An 18,168-nucleotide genomic window follows, 5' to 3' on the forward strand; every position below is an offset into this window, starting at 1 on the left:
TGTGTGTGTGTGTATGTGTGTGTATGTGTAATACAATGCAATGAGTGTAAATGTTCACACAAACATCCCTTAGTCTCACAGCTAGCCAGTCATGTTGTCATGAAGACAATTATGTCCTGGAGTATAAACAATATCTGTCTCAATGGACTCAACACAAACAATGTAGAAGCCAACGCACAGCTTTTCACAAGACAAATATCTACATGGTTGACGGGGGTCTGATTTCTGAGTGTTCAACACAGTCAGTACAGCCAAGTAGGAACCAAATCAACTATAATAACCAGTATGTAAATTATAGGTGCAAATTCAAATACAGAGAGGACCTTAGTGATTGTGTTCTCATAGTGACGGCACAGACCATAATATTACCTAAAAATTTATATTTTCCTCACACACCATCATCGAAACCACAGTATCTGAATGGACAACAATAACCCATAAGAACACACTCACATAGACCATTTCAATCAGTCTGAGCCTAGTGCTCCTACTAACCGGTACAACGATGAGAGCCTCCATATCCAGGAGCTCCAGTCTATCCTGGTCCCGACCACAGCAGCAGCAGGAGGAGGAGGAGCACGACACCCTGGTCCCCCTCAAATTCCCCAGCAGCCCACCCTGCCTCCCCCGGAACATATAGGTCCTCCCCTGCTCCATCCTAGCCCACTATGTCCAGCACAATGCTCCAGATCAGCTACCCAGTGGCCCAGTGCCTATGTGCCCAGCTCTAACAGACCACTGCTGGGGAGTGGACCCTCTCTGGCTGCCTGGCTGTCTGTACCCTTATCCCCCGCCCCACACCGCTCACTGGCCTTTTAAAAGACCCTGCTGCAGCTCACCTGCCACACCATGTGACCCCCTGCACTGTCCCTCGGCCAATGGCAGAGCAGGGTAAGTGCCCTAATTTACAAGCAAATCGAAGAGGGATTGTTGCAAAGAGCTGGGTGATTTTGGTTTATTTTCACTTACACCTTTTGTGAGTGCTTGTGTAGGAGGGCAGTATTGGTCAAAACTGTCTGTGTGCTTGACGTAGAGGCTGTATGGATGACCAAGGATGTTCTCTTGATAAGTGTGTGAATTAGACCATTTTCCTGTCCTGCTAACCATTCAAAATGTAATGAGTACTTTTGGGTGTCAGGGGAAATGTATGGAGTAAAAAGTACATAATTTTCTTTTGGAAAATAAAAGTAAAAGTAGTCAAAAATATAAATAGTTAAGCAAAGTACAGATACCAAGAAACTACTTAAGTAGTGGTTTCAAGTATTTTTACAGCTCTGGACATAGGCAGACCATGGTGCACAATGTGCTCTCTGATATCACCCATATGGGCTCCCGAATGGTGCAAAGGCCCGGCATCTCAGTGCAAAGAGAAGTCACTACAGTCCCTGGTTCGGTTCCAGACTGTATTACATCCGGATGGGATTGGGAGTCCCATAGGGTGCAGCACAATTGGCCCAGCGTCGTCCGGGTTTGGTCGGGATAGGCTGTCATTGTAAATAATAATTTGTTCTTAACTGACTTGCCTATTTAAATAAAGGTTCAATAGAAAATAAATAAAAATCTGTTGTTGTCTCACTCAAGATTCATGACAGTTAACATGTGCTGCAGGTTAGGCTGGTGCAACCTCCCTGATCAACATGTGCTGCACACTAGGCTGGTGCAACCTCCCTGATCAACATGTGCTGCAGGCTGGGCTGGTGGAACCTCTCTGATCAACATGTGCTGCAGGCTGGACTGGTGGAACCTCTACAGTCAACATGTGCTGCAGGCTGGACTGGTGGAACCTCTACAGTCAACATGTGCTGCAGGCTGGACTGGTGGAACCTCTACAGTCAACATGTGCTGCAGGCTGGACTGGTGGAACCTCTACAGTCAACATGTGCTGCAGGCTGGGCTGGTGGAACCTCCCTGCTCAACATGTGCTGCAGGCTGGACTGGTGGAACCTCTACAGTCAACATGTGCTGCAGGCTGGGCTGGTGGAACCTATACAGTCAACATGTGCTGCAGGCTGGGCTGGTGGAACCTCCCTGATCAACATGTGCTGCAGGCTGGGCTGGTGGAACCTCCACAGTCAACATGTGCTGCAGGCTGGGCTGGTGGAACCTCCACAGTCAACATGTGCTGCAGGCTGGGCTGGTGGAACCACCACAGTCAACATGTGCTGCAGGCTGGGCTGGTGGAACCTCTACAGTCAGCAGGCTGGGCTGGTGGAACCTCCCTGATCAACATGTGCTGCAGGCTGGGCTGGTGGAACCTCTACAGTCAACATGTGCTGCAGGCTGGGCTGGTGGAACCTCTACAGTCAACATGTGCTGCAGGCTGGGCTGGTGGAACCTCTACAGTCAGCAGGCTGGGCTGGTGGAACCTCCACAGTCAACATGTGCTGCAGGCTAGACTGGTGGAACCAACACTGGCTCATACTACTTTGCATGTATAGTTTGCATAACTATGAACATAGCCATGGTGACAGAATAATCTGTAAAAACACACAGCAGTACCAGGGTGCCCTTGCTGCCAACCCTCTCCAATATCCCTACTTAGCTGGATCACAAAATACAGGAACATTAAATGCGGCATGTTCAGTGCTACAAGGTTTTTTCCCTACTAAATAACCTGAGTACAAGGTGAAAGCTTCCTATGACAATTTCCATCTCTTTCCAGAACATCTGATCTCTCTCAACCCTCACATCTTTGATTCTTAAATAGAAAAGATGTTCAGACTCAAAGTAAGAGAACAAACCTGTAAGGCTAAAGTCCCCACATACAGTCAGTCCTAGAGGTGGTAAAATGACACCACATGGTTAGTCTCCTATCGATTCCCATCCAGACTACACACTGCCCACTTACCACTCTATGACCCAACTCTCATCCAGTCCAGGGGGTGCTGCTCCAGTAGTCAGTAAACTAATCTAATACAGGGAATAGTAGGACTGAGCTTTAATTAAATGGATAGTTCAGTTAATGCATTTCTTACCCTGAATAAACCATTTGAAACAACAAACTGAAACGATTGACTGAAGACTGGGGATGTCAAAATGCACTGCAGAACCTCTCATAGCAGAGCATTTAAAGTACTGTACAGATGTAGGATCTTCATTTTAGCCAGTTCGATACAGCAGGAAAATAACTCTGCAGCAACAGGAAATGTGAATTATTATGTGGATTATAATTAATGGCATTTCAAAGTGGAAATTATAAACTTCAGAAGCCTTTTTAAACCTCAAATACACAACACGCTTTACATTTTCTGCATTGCAGGAAAGTTCTCCTGCAACAGGATGATGAAATGAAGATTGTACACCTGCAGAACTGTTTGCTACATACCGTATGAAAGGAGACCTGACTGCTGGGGGCTACATCGGCCTCAGGACCTTAGGCCTTATTGCTACCAATGTTTGTGGCTAAATGAGGCTTGTGATTCCACGTGTCACTGTGCTCTTTCTCTGACCGATGCGCTCTCTTACCAACGATCAGGATTCTCCCCCTGAGGACTGAGTTTAACATCTAACATGATGAACCTGTGGGAGCAAGCTGAGGGATGGGCAGTGTGCGTGTGTGTTACCCAGATTCACTCATCTGGGTAATTTCAGATTATTGACATCATTTCCAGTCCTGTTTCATAATGACAGCCTGAATAAGATCCATGCTGTCTGCACCACAATGTTTTACCCAAACCACTCAGGGCTTATAACAGTTAACAGTCCTTATTGGAAAATACAATGACATCTGACATAGAATACAACAAATACCTTTTTAAAGATTAAAAACAAACACTAGCTATTTGCATAAAGAACACCTAACTATGTTAATACTTCAGTAACAATCCAGTAACAATGGAATTAAAAACCTCTGACACTAGTGTTATTTCATACACCAAAACAAACACCTTGCAGGCACTGTGAACTGTTCTCTTTAAATTAGAATACTCATTTTCAGAACAAAATTACATTTGATTCATGCTAATCAAATGAACATTCCAAATTCCAGAGACCAAAAAGTACCCTGGAGCCCACAAAACATCAACATAATTATCACCTATGAAAAAAAAGTGGGTGACAAGTGACACAAGACAAATTATGACGACAACAAGGTGACAACAGCACTAACAACATCCGTCACTGTCCCTGCCTCACTGTCAATATGGAGGATGGAGCTAGGTAGCCTGCTACGAACCACCAGATGACCATGAGGGTAAGAGGAGAGGCAGAAAAGGACAGGAGTGAGACAGGAAGAGAAAGAAATAAGAGAATAGGGAGTGAGAGAGTAGAGTTGGAGTACTCACAGGTTGGAGTTTCTGTTTCAGGCTCATGTTGAGGAGTGTGGCTGGAAGAGAGGGCGGGAGAAAACTCTCCCTCTCCCTCTGCACCCGGCAGCCCAGCCCTCACAGCTGGAGCCCCGCGGCAACACTGCTGCTAATACAGTATGCACAACACACTCACACTTACATACAAACACATACATACAGTACACTCAGACACAAACAGAGACACACACACAAATGCACACAAACCTATAGCTAACACAAACAAATACAGTATACGCAGAATCATGAAGCATGTTTTCATTTAGAAAAACAACGTCTGGAGCAGTGGATGCTGCTGAAGTGAGGACAACTCATAACAATGGCTGGATGGATGGATGGAATGGTATTCAACTGTGTGTTTGATGTATCTGATACCATTCCATCAATCCCACTCCAGCCATTAGCACGAGCCCATCCTCCCCAATTAAGGTGCCCCCAACCTCCTGTTGTCTGGAGTTATTTTAGTAAGAATTGTTCTACCCTACAGACTTAGTCAGAGACAGGGGGCGCAGTAGGGGGAGATGTAGGGTCTGTCTCTCTCACTGACTGACATTCACCATCTGTCCCTCTTCTACGGAAGAGGGACAGTCAATCACATAATGTGCTTAATCTTACGCAGACTAATCAATACCAGCAAAGATCAATGACAGGGATTATTTCCCTCTTTTTGTAAGGCGCAAATCGAAATTCAATTATAAAAGAGGGGATTACCAAGAAGCCCAGTTGCGTGACGAGACATAACCCAGGCAAAATCCTACATGTATTCTGTACTCATAATAGATAAGGTAACTGCCATGTTGACTGCTTTTTCAGACCATTTATTTTGACCAATGAATACTTGTTTAGTAGTTAGCCTCTGTAATGTGCTCTTGCAGTGATAACGATCAGTTTGACCTAAAAACAGACCATTATGTCATGGTGGAGATTTTCCTTGTTCAGAACATTGTAGCTCTTCAAACGATACAGGGATATGATAAGAACAACATGTAGAGAGAATGGACTGGAGGTGGAGAAAAGGAGAAAGGGAAGAACCAGAGAGATAGATGAGAGAGGTGATGGAAGATAATGACTGACACCTTGTAGACACCAACAAACATAAAGGAGATAGTGGAGGGCAGACAGACAGACAGACAGACAGACAGACAGACACAGACAGACAGACAGACAAGAGAGAGAGAGACCTCTGCTGCCCTCTACTTCCATTAGTACCAGAGGCCAAGGTCATCGTAAGTGTCAGGCCGCGCAGAGGGCCGCTCGATATCCCCCTGCCTCCCAACGCCTCCCCTTCCAGCATCACCAGAGGGCTGCTCGATACCCCCCTGCCTCCCAACGCGTCCCCTTCCAGCATCACCAGAGGGCCGCTCGATACCCCCCTGCCTCCCAATGCCTCCCCTTCCAGCATCACCAGAGAATAGGGCTGTTACGGTGACCGTATTACCATCACACCGGCAGTCACGAGTCATATGACCGCAGTCAAATTCCATGTGACTCTAGTCACGGTAACTAGGCTTCTCAAAGCTCTGATGCTGCTGATGGTCATTAGCAGCCAACCAAACTTGCTAACTGCTTGGTACTGAGCCCTTTATTGTCCCTCTAGTCACTCTGACATCAATGCAAATGTTATCAAAACTAAAACACTTCATGAGAGCCCATGAGCTCATGTTGAGCAAAATTTCTATAGGCTATGCAATTGTGTGAGAAAACAGAGTTTTGATGGCCTCTATTAAAAAGAGGAGGAGCCCATCAGCTTTCTATAGGCTAGGCGTACTATATTTATTTATCAACTTTCCTAATATTAAGCACACTGCTTCGCTTTACCACAGGAGTATAGTCGACCTGGCTGGCATGAAAAGGAACCACGGGAAAAGCGTTTTCCATTCGCTAATTAAGTGCATTGATTACATGTATTTTTCCCCCTGCCCCTGTTCCGAGACAGGTGCATGATAATGGTCCATTCTAAATCAAAACAAATTTCACCAATATGCTATTTAGTATATGTAAAGACAATATTAAATCAAGAATAGTCTGATGGGTGACAAATCTGACCATAACTCTATCCTCCTAATTCCTGCCTACAAGCAAAAAATAAAGCAGGAAGTACCAGTGACTCACTCAATATGGAAGTGGTCAGAGGACCAGATGCTAATAAGAAATCCCTCTATGCCCTCCAACGAACCATCAAACAGGCAAAGCGTCAATACAGGACTAAGATTGAGTCATACTACAGTGCCTTGCGAAAGTATTCGGCCCCCTTGAACTTTGCGACCTTTTGACACATTTCAGGCTTCAAACATAAAGATATAAAACTGTATTTTTTTGTGAAGAATCAACAACAAGTGGGACACAATCATGAAGTGGAACGACATTTATTGGATATTTCAAACTTTTTTAACAAATCAAAAACTGAAAAATTGGGCGTGCAAAATTATTCAGCCCCCTTAAGTTAATACTTTGTAGCGCCACCTTTTGCTGCGATTACAGCTGTAAGCCGCTTGTGGTATGTCTCTATCAGTTTTGCACATCGAGAGACTGAAATTTTTTCCCATTCCTCCTTGCAAAACAGCTCGAGCTCAGTGAGGTTGGATGGAGAGCATTTGTGAACAGCAGTTTTCAGTTCTTTCCACAGATTCTCGATTGGATTCAGGTCTGGACTTTGACTTGGCCATTCTAACACCTGGATATGTTTATTTTTGAACCATTCCATTGTAGATTTTGCTTTATGTTTTGGATCATTGTCTTGTTGGAAGACAAATCTCCGTCCCAGTCTCAGGTCTTTTGCAGACCCCATCCAGAATGGTCCTGTATTTGGCTCCATCCATCTTCCCATCAATTTTAACCATCTTCCCTGTCCCTGCTGAAGAAAAGCAGGCCCAAACCATGATGCTGCCACCACCATGTTTGACAGTGGGGGTGGTGTGTTCAGGGTGATGAGCTGTGTTGCTTTTACGCCAAACATAACATTTTGCATTGTTGCCAAAAAGTTCAATTTTGGTTTCATCTGACCAGAGCACCTTCTTCCACATGTTTGGTGTGTCTCCCAGGTGGCTTGTGGCAAACTTTAAACAACACTTTTTATGGATATCTTTAAAAAATGGCTTTCTTCTTGCCACTCTTCCATAAAGGCCAGATTTGTGCAATATACGACTGATTGTTGTCCTATGGACAGAGTCTCCCACCTCAGCTGTAGATCTCTGCAGTTCATCCAGAGTGATCATGGGCCTCTTGGCTGCATCTCTGATCAGTCTTCTCCTTGTATGAGCTGAAAGTTTAGAGGGACGGCCAGGTCTTGGTAGATTTGCAGTGGTCTGATACTCATTCCATTTCAATATTATCGCTTGCACAGTGCTCCTTGGGATGTTTAAAGCTTGGGAAATCTTTTTGTATCCAAATCCGGCTTTAAACTTCTTCACAACAGTATCTCGGACCTGCCTGGTGTGTTCCTTGTTCTTCATGATGCTCTCTGCGCTTTTAACGGACCTCTGAGACTATCACAGTGCAGGTGCATTTATACGGAGACTTGATTACACACAGGTGGATTGTATTTATCATCATTAGTCATTTAGGTCAACATTGGATCATTCAGAGATCCTCACTGAACTTCTGGAGAGAGTTTGCTGCACTGAAAGTAAAGGGGCTGAATAATTTTGCACGCCCAATTTTTCAGTTTTTGATTCGTTAAAAAAGTTTGAAATATCCAATAAATGTCGTTCCACTTCATGATTGTGTCCCACTTGTTGTTGATTCTTCACAAAAAAATACAGTTTTATATCTTTATGTTTGAAGCCTGAAATGTGGCAAAAGGTCGCAATGTTCAAGGGGGCCGAATACTTTCGCAAGGCACTGTATACCGGCTCAGACGCTCGTCAGATGTGGCAGGGCTTGCAAACTATTACGGACTACAAAGGGAAGCACAGCCGTGACCCCAGTGACAAGAGACTACCAGACAAGCTAAATAACTTCTGTGCTCGCATCGAGGCAAGCAACACTGAAGCATGCGTGAAAGCATCAGCTGTTCTGGATGACCACGTTCTCCGTAGCCGATGTAAGAAAGACCTTTACACATGTCAACATTCACAAGGCCAGATGAATTACCAGGACGTGTACTCCATGCATGCACTGACCAACTGGCAAGTCTTTAATACCCTGACCGAGTCTGTAATACCAACATGTTTCAAGCAGACCACCATAGATCCTGTACCCAAGAACACCAAGGTAACCTGCCTAAATGACTACCGGTCTGTAGCCATGAAGTGCTTTGAAATGCTGGTCATGGCTTACATCAACACCATTATCCCAGAAACCCTAGAGCCACTCCAATTTGCATACCGCCCCAACAGATCCACAGATGATGCACTCTCTTTTGTACTCCACACTGCCCTTTCCCACCTGGACAAAAGGAACACCTACGTGAGAATGCTATTCATTGACTACAGCTCAGCGTTCAACACCATTGTACCCTCAAAGCTCATCACTAAGCTAAGGACCCTGGGACTAAACACCTCCCTCTGCAACTGGATCCTCGACTTCCTGATGGGTCGCCCTCAGGTGGTGAGGGTAGGCAACAACACATCACTCTCAGGGGTGCATGCTCAGTCCCCTCCTGTACTCCCTGTTCACCCATGACTGCAGGCCAAGCACGACTCCTACACCATAATTAAGTTTGCTGAAGATATAATGGTAGGCCTGATCACAGACAGTGATGAGACAGCTTATAGGGAGGAGGTCTGAGTCCTGGCAGTGTGTTGCCAGGATAACAACCTCTCCCTCAATGTGATCAAGACAAAGGAGATGATTGTGGACTACAAAAAAACAGAGGTCCGAGCACGGGTATGGTAACTGCTCGGCCTTCGACCACAAGGCACTACAGAGGGTAGTGCGTACAGCCCAGTACATCACTGGGGCCAAGCTTCCTGCCATCCAGGACCTCTATACCAGCCGTTCTCAGGGGAAGGCCTAAAAAATTTCAAAGGACTCCAGCCACCCTAGTCATAGACTGTTCTCTCCGCTACCACACAACCAGAGGTACCGGAGCTCCAAGTCTAGGTCAAAAAGGCTTGTTAACAGCTTCTACCCCCAAGCCATAAGACTCCTGAACAGTTAATCAAATGGCTATCCAGACTATTTGCATTGTCCCCACCCCACCCCATTTTTACACTGCTGCTAGTCAGTTTATTATCCATGCTTAGTCACTTTATCTCTACCTATATGGACTCTGTACCAGAACCCCCTGTATATAGCCTTGCTACTGTTATTTTATTGTTGCTCCTTAATTATATTTATATATTTTTTTCTTCTTTAAAACTGCATTGTTTTAAGCATTTCCCTGTAAGGTCTACTACAACTGTTGTATTCGGCGCATGTGACAAATAAGATTTGAATTAATTTGATTAGAGCCTAACTGACATACATACACGGAGCACAAGTTTCAAGTTTGGGGAAGATAATCTTTACATGCATTATCGCATTTCCGTCATTTTCGATAAGTGTTTTCCCGCTAATTTGATTGCATTTTGGAACATTTACACTTATTGACTACTGCCATGTGCATTAACATAGGCTAGTGATTTTGCTGTTCGTTAGGCCTACTCATCTTCTTGGCTGACGAAAATATGGACTGTTCTAAACATCTTCAATATGCACTTCGGAATTCACACAGTTGCGTCCCCGATGTGTCTTCACTTGTAGCCCCCTTCTTAGATGAAATGCCTGTGAGAAGGACCCACTCACATGACAAGCATTGGCAAATAATCCTTGAAATATCTGAGAGAGCCATGTGAGTGAGAGGTGTTTCGGAGCACGGCAGCCAGGAATTATAATTATTATATTCAGCCTAAGGGCACAACGGCCACTTTGGCCTTCAAAAAGCATGGATTTTTTAGGGGGCAATACTACCACACAAGGGGGATGCCGCCGGGAAATCCGAGGCCTGGTTAGAATATTATTAAGTGTTTGTCAAATTGTGAATGAGACTGGTTAAGTGTGTAGCCTGCACAATAAACAAATCAGAGCTCATGTCTTTCAAGTGCCTTTTTTCAAATCATAATTTGAGTCCCATCATGCAGCCTGAGAATGTATTAAAAATCAAAACATTTGCCCAACATTTGTATCGCCACTAAAGTTGCATAAATAACTCTAAATTAAGCGTACAGGAGGACCACATTCTTTGTTAACCGCTCAACACAGAATAGCCACATGTAAGCACTCCCTCAAATAGTTTAGGAAAAATATCCTTTCCATTTTATTAAGCTACGTTCAACTGCATTCTTCATACTATTAAATGTAATGCCACAGAATTTGAAGCAAATCTTGTCTGTTAACTAGTGTAGCCCATATCAGGGCCTAACATAAGGACAACTCAGAGTATGCTATTCTGTTTTTCTGAAATAGACTACATTTTCTTCAGACCCGTTTAAAATAAATTATGAATTTATTGTGATGGTGTAGGCTATATTACATGGATATATCAGACTTTTTGTCACGCCCTGACCTTAGTATTCTTTGTTTTCTTTATTATTTTGGTTAGGTCAGGGTGTGACATGGGTGATATGTGTGTTTTTGTCTTATTCTAGGGTGTTTGTACCGTCTAGGGATTTTTGTAGATTTATGGGGTTGTTTTCATTTAGGTGTTTATGTTGGTCTATGGTTGCCTAGATTGGTTCTCAATTAGAGGCAGGTGTTTATCGTTGTCTCTGATTGGGAACCATATTTAGGCAGCCATCTTCTTTGGGTATTTCGTGGGTTATTGTCTATGTGTAGTTGCCTGTGTCTGCACTCGTTATCATAGCGTCACGGTCGGTTTTTTTGTTTAAGTGTTTTTCATTAAAGAAGAATGTATTCTAACCACGCTGCGCTTTGGTCCACTCCATACGACGATCGTGACACTTTTTTTTAAATGTACATGTTCCAAAGGAATGCGTCGGTGGCTTGTAGGCTACAGTATGCATGGAAGCCAGGAGATGCTAAACGTCTTTATGTTAATTAACGGTCAATTACTGTGAGACCGGCAGTTATTTGCATGACTGCCACCGCCCTACCAGAGCAACATGTTTCCTAACCACCCACCTTGACCCCTTCCACCCCTGCCAGCAACACACACAGACACATGATAGCAGAAAAGCTGGAATACTCACACACAGTCACTGATGAAAGTGGGAAATAATCGTGGGAACGGGAAGTAGAGGGAGGGATTGAGTATGAACTGCACGTCTTAACAATAGGGCTCAAGCCACATACTGTATATCGTGCTCTGATATTATGAAATATATATATATTATACATTATACACACAGTCGTGGCCAAAAGTTGAGAAGAACACAAATATTAATTTCCACAAAGTTTGCGGTTTCAGTGTCATTAGATATTTTTGTCAGATGTTACTATGGAATACTGAAGTATACAGTGCATTGCGAAAGTATTCGGCCCCCTTGAACTTTGCAACCTTTTGCCACATTTCAGGCTTCAAACAAAGATATAAAACTGTATCTTTTTGTGAAGAATCAACAACAAGTGGGTCACAATCATGAAGTGGAACGACATTTATTGGATATTTCAAACTTTTTTAACAAATCAAAAACTGAAAAATTGGGCGTGCAAAATTATTCAGCCCCCTTAAGTTAATACTTTGTAGCGCCACCTTTTGCTGCGATTACAGCTGTAAGTCGCTTGGGGTATGTCTATCAGTTTTGCACATCGAGAGACTGACATTTTTTCCCATTCCTCCTTGCAAAACAGCTCGAGCTCAGTGAGGTTGGATGGAGAGCATTTGTGAACAGCAGTTTTCAGTTCTTTCCACAGATTCTCAGCTGTAGATCTCTGCAGTTCATCCAGAGTGTTCATGGGCCTCTTGGCTGCATCTCTGATCAATCTTCTCCTTGTATGAGCTGAAAGCTTAGAGGGACGGCCAGGTCTTGGTAGATTTGCAGTGGTCTGATACTCATTCCATTTCAATATTATCGCTTGCACAGTGCTCCTTGGGATGTTTAAAGCTTGGGAAATCTTTTTGTATCCAAATCCGGCTTTAAACTTCTTCACAACAGTATCTCGGACCTGTCTGATGTGTTCCTTGTTCTTCATGATGCTCTCTGCGCTTTTAACGGACCTCTGAGACTATCACAGTGCAGGTGCATTTATACGGAGACTTGATTACACACAGGTGGATTGTATTTATCATCATTAGTCATTTAGGTCAACATTGGATCATTCAGAGATCCTCACTGAACTTCTGGAGAGAGTTTGCTGCACTGAAAGTAAAGGGGCTGAATAATTTTGCACGCCCAATTTTTCAGTTTTTGATTTGTTAAAAAAGTTTGAAATATCCAATAAATGTCGTTCCACTTCATGATTGTGTCCCACTTGTTGTTGATTCTTCACAAAAAAATACAGTTTTATATCTTTATGTTTGAAGCCTGAAATGTGGCAAAAGGTCGCAAAGTTCAAGGTGGCCGAATACTTTCGCAAGGCACTGTAATTACAAGCATTTCATTTCAAGTGTCAAAGGATTTTATTGACAATAACAGGAAGTTGATGCAATGAGTCAATATTTCCAGTGTTGACCCTTCTTTTTCAAGACCTCTCCATTCAGCCCTGGCATGCTGTCAATTAACTTCTGGGCCACATCCTGACTGATGGCATCACATTCTTGCATAATTAATGCTTGGAGTTTGTCAGAATTTGTGGGGTTTTGTTTGTCCACCCACCTCTTGAGGATTAACCACAAGTTCTCAATGGGATTAAGGTCTGGGGAGTTTCCTGGCCATGGACCCAAAATATTGATGTTTAGTTCCCCTAGCCACTTAGTTATCACTTTTGGCAAGGTGCTCCATCATGCTGGAAAAGGCATTGTTCGTCACCAAACTGTTCCTGGATGGTTGGGAGAAGTTGCTCTTGGAGGATGTGTTGGTACCATTCTTTATTCATGGCTGTGTTCTTAGGGAAAATTGTGAGTGAGCCCACTCCCTTGGCTGAGAAGCAACCCCACACATGAATGGTCTCAGGATGCTTTAATGTTGGCATGACATAGGACTGATGGTAGCGCTCACCTTGTCTTTTTTCCAGATGCCCCAAACAATCAGAAAGGATACATCAGAGAAAATGACTTTACCCCAGTCCTCTGCAGTCCAATCCCTGTACCTTTCGCAGAATATCAGTCTGTCCCTGATGTTTTTCCTGGAGAGAAGTGGCTTCTTTGCTGCCCTTCTTGACACCAGGCCATCCACCAAAGGTCTTCACCTCACTGTGCGTGCAGATGCACTCACACCTGCCTGCTGCCATTCCTGAGCAAGCTCTGTACTGGTGGTGCCCCGATCCCGCAGCTGAATCAACTTTAGGAGACGGTCCTGGCGCTTGCTGGACTTTCTTGGGCGCCCTGAAGCCTTCTTCACAACAATTGAACAGCTCTCCTTGATGATCCGATAAATGGTTGATTTAGGTGCAATCTTACTAGCAGCATTATCCTTGCCTGTGAAGCCCTTTTTCTGCAAAGCAATGATGACGGCACATGTTTCCTTGCAGGTAAGCATGGTTGCCAGAGGAAGAACAATGATTCCAAGCACCACCCTCCTTTTGAAGCTTCCAGTCTGTTATTAGAACTCAATCAGCATGACAGAGGGATCTCCAGCCTTGTCCTCATCGACACTCACACCTGTGTTAACGAGAGAATCACTGACATGTCAGCTGGTCCTTTTGTGGCAGGGCTGAAATGCAGTGGAATTTTTTTGGGGGGGGATTCAGTTAATTTGCATGGCAAAAAGGGACTTTGCAATTAATTGCAATTCATCTGATCACTCTTCATAACATTCTGGAGTATATGCAAATTGCCATCATACAAACTGAGGAGCAGACTTTGTGAAAATTAATATTTGTGTCATTCTCAAAACTTTTGGCCACGAGTGTACAGTACTAGCCAGTTTGGACACACCTAGTCATTCAATGGATTATATTTTTACTATTTTCTCCATTGTAGAATAATAGTGAAGACATCAAAACTATGAAATAACACACATGGAATCATGTAGTAACCAAAAAAAGAGTTAAACAAATCAAAATATATATATTTTGTGAGATTCTTCAAATAGTCACCATTTACCTTGACAGCTTTGCACACTTATCATTCTCTCAACCAGCTTTACCTGGAATGCTTTTACAACAGTCTTGAAGGAATTCCCACATGTGTGACATCTGTGGCATTGTGTTGTGTGACAAAACTGCACATTTTAGAGTGGCCTTTTATTGTCCCCAGCACAAGCTTATTGATATGCCACACCTGTCAGGTAGATGGGTCATATTTGAACAGGAGAAATGCTCACTATCAGGGATGTAAACAAATGTGTGCACAACATTGTAGAGAAAGAAGCTTTTTGAGGGTATGGAACATTTGTGATCTTTTATTTCAGCTCATTAAATATGGGACCAACACTTTACATGTTGCGTTGATATTTTTGTTTCGTGTACATTATCTCTAAAACAAATTGTTGAAATCGTCAAATATCAGTTGGAAAGGTACAAGGTTGGGGTAAATTCCATTTTCAATTCCAGTCAATTCAGGAATTCTCTGAAATTCCAATTCTCTTCAATGCTTTTCAATGAGGACAATTTGGAATTGAAACGTGGTTTACTTTCTGAATTGACTGGAATTTAAATGGATTTGACCCCAAACCTGGGAAGGCAACATAATTAGCCTGTAGAAATCCAGTCTGTTTGTGCTAACATTTCACTCCTTGCCACTCCATGTCCTGCCAAACACGATGATTTTTCCAGTCTAATTATCTTCTAGATGTGTGAACTTGTTGGTGAGGGTGAATAAAAAACAAACACCACAGCTCATATCATTTGAGAGTACATGTGTGTGGTATTTATAGTGATCAGCAGCTGAGGACTCTACCAGGAGCAGGTTGGGAGGAAGTGGAGAGGGAGGCATCTATTGGCCCGATCAATTTTTCCATTGGTAGGAACTAGAGGCACACCAAATTGCCTCCCATGTGCACCCAGTGAGCAAGACAGGTGTAACATGCGTTGTTTGAAGGAGAACAAGGCGCAGCGTAATTTGTGGTCATCATATTTATTTAAATGAGAACCAGCAATAAAATAACAAAGTGAAACCAAAACGAACGTACCATTCCGTAGGCTACAAGAGCTGTACAAAAACAAGATACCACAACATAGGAAAAAGGCTACCTAAGTACGATTCCCAATCAGAGACAACGAGACAGCTGCCTCTGATTGGGAACCACACTCGGCCAAACACAAAGAAATACAAAACATAGAACGCCCACCCCACATCACACCCTGACCTCACCAAATAGAGAAATAAAACGGTGACAACAGGGGGCATTGACACGGCAACCTAAAGCGCTCACCTCTCACTCAGAGCAATGCTAACATTAGCAGCAAGTCCAACTGCCCGTTCACAGTCAATCAACTCAATTCTGATTATATAAACCCCCGTTATAACACTCAAATGTACTCTCATAAGACATGTATGTTCACCTGACACACACACACATCTAGTAATACCACAAAAATCCCTAATATTGAGTCACATTATTCCACTTGTAGTGGACAAGTGAAGTCAGGGCAGCCAGGGTTAGCGTGTGGGTTCATCTGGCTGGTGGCCACTCAGACTGTCCCACCACAGACATGTGGGTCAGTGTGCTACGCAGTGGTGTTGTGGGGCCAGCTCACTGCGTTAGTGTTTCCATGGCATTACAGGTTATGACAATGTACTCAAACTTAGTGTGATGACATGTGGGTGTGAAAAGTTATTCTGCTGGCACAGATGTCACACTATGGAAGGTGGGATCTTTCTTTCACACATACAAACTGCCTTTTCCCCATTCTCCCTCTTTCATATACATGCAGAGAGACAAGAGCATATAGTACAGTAGTGATGCTAAATAACATCTCCATAGATGTAGCCAACAAAATGTTCATACAGGAGATAATATCCTCTTACACACTACATGAAGAAAAGTATGTGGACACCTGCTCGTCGAACATCTCATTCCAAAATCATTAGCATTAATATGGAGTTGGTCCCCCCTTTGCTGCCTAAACTGCATCCACTCTTCTGAGAAGGCTTTCCACTAGATGTTGGAACATTGCTGCGGGGACTTGCTTCCATTCAGCCACAAGAGCAATAGGGAGGTCGGGCGCTGATGTTGGGCTATTAGGACTGGCTCGCAGTCACCGTTCTAATTTATCCCAAAGGTGTTTGATGGGGTTGCATTGGGGCAGGTAGCGTTCTCCTGGCATCCACAAAATCCAGATTTGTCCGTCTGACTGATAGATAGTGAAGTGTGATGCATCACTCCAGAGAACGCGTTTCCACTGCTCCAGAGTCCAATGGCGGCGAGCTTCACACCACTCCAGCCGACACTTGACACTGCGCATGGTGATCTGTCCAGTACAGTACATGCCATTTACGTAGTAGATGTTTTTATCCTAAGTGGCAACAGTGAATCTTTATATTTTCGTAAGTGACCCCAGTGGAAATCGAACACAATCTGGTCTTGCTAGTGCCATGCTCTTATGAACTGAGCCACATACAGGACAACTACAATACACAAGTACAATACATAGTACAGTACAGGTGGAAGATATATGATTGTCATCCCCATGAGCGTACCACCCTCCTTCAGGCCATGAATGAATCATGTAATGCCATCAATCCAGGCTTTGTCAGGCTTGGATTCTCCATGCCAAAAGGTTTTTTCCCCAGGTGCATGAACAATGAGTACATTTACTGCGATGTCGATGAGAACCAATGGCCAAATGCTCAAGACAGGCTTGATGCAAACTAATGCTGTTTCTTTCATTTGATTACAGTACACCTATGTTGTAATTATATCTGAACAATACAGACATTTTATTAATCAATTGTGAAAGGTCACACATGGGATAGAAATGATTGAAATTTGATGTTCAGTCAATTTCAAAAGATAGTGCAAGTGTATTGTCTAATGTGAAAACAGTACTGTAGTATATTATATTCAAAGGGCATTTTGAAACATGTATCTATTGGATTAACTAGCTGTTAAAATAACTACATTGAAAATGTATTAATATAGTGTGTTTTGATTATTAAATAAATGTTCATATGGTATCTGACAGTACATGTATATGTTGGATGAAATGGTTGGGTGGTGAAAGATGCATTCAAACTAAATAAATGCACAATAACACGTTTTATGAGACTTGCCCTGTTACAAGTGTTACCAGTTTGGAGTTTTGTTTTAAGAAAATTCACCACATACTTTTGAAAATAGCACCAGTGACTGAAAAAAAAGTGAATTGTATATACTGTATTTCGTTCCTGTTTGTGCGTTTGTGTGTGTGTGTGTGTGTGTGTGTGGATGCATGTGGAAACACTTGAGTGACATGCAGCTGCTTCTTCAGCAGAAAGCCACCACTTCTCAATAACCCAACGTTCCTTTTACACAACAACCTGTGTACACAGTATCGCACATACCGTTCTGAAAAAGCTCACTTTAAAAATCCCTTAATATTAGCAGAATACAGGTAGAGTCAGGCAATCACATGGTTGTGTGATATGAGTGCTAGTGAGGACCATGTGTCTCACCTGTGTGACATGTGTGACCTTCTCTGTGACATCTCGGTGGCGGTCCTTTACTTTGCTGGGAGCGATGATCTCGATCTCAGTGGGCGAGGGCGATCGCAAGAGGTCGGAGGCGAAACTGAGTGTGAGGGGGTTACGAGTGCTGGTCCTGCGAGTGCTGGTCCTGCGTCGCATCAGGTCCGAGTCTGAGGTGGAGCTCAGAGTACCGGCCTTCAGGTCTGCACACAACAACACTCATCTCTCATTGCTGTGTCTATCTACTTTCAACGACTAGTTTACATATTATATTAT

The 18,168-nt window shown here is 43.4% G+C and overlaps 1 protein-coding gene across 1 annotated transcript in view; it reads right to left on the bottom strand.

Moving 5' to 3' along the window:
- LOC118936242 (voltage-gated inwardly rectifying potassium channel KCNH6) overlaps nt 1–18,168 on the bottom strand; it is a 40,360-nt gene that overhangs the window by 10,910 nt on the left and 11,282 nt on the right. Inside the window, exon 7 of the mRNA XM_036938790.2 lies at nt 17,881–18,095. Within this exon, the coding sequence (XP_036794685.2) occupies nt 17,881–18,095 (215 nt within the window). The remainder of the gene's footprint in view (nt 1–17,880; nt 18,096–18,168) is intronic.

Source organism: Oncorhynchus mykiss, chromosome 12 (genome assembly GCF_057628025.1).
Source record: "Oncorhynchus mykiss isolate SJ-2025 chromosome 12, ASM5762802v1, whole genome shotgun sequence".
Lineage (NCBI taxonomy): Eukaryota > Metazoa > Chordata > Actinopteri > Salmoniformes > Salmonidae > Oncorhynchus > Oncorhynchus mykiss.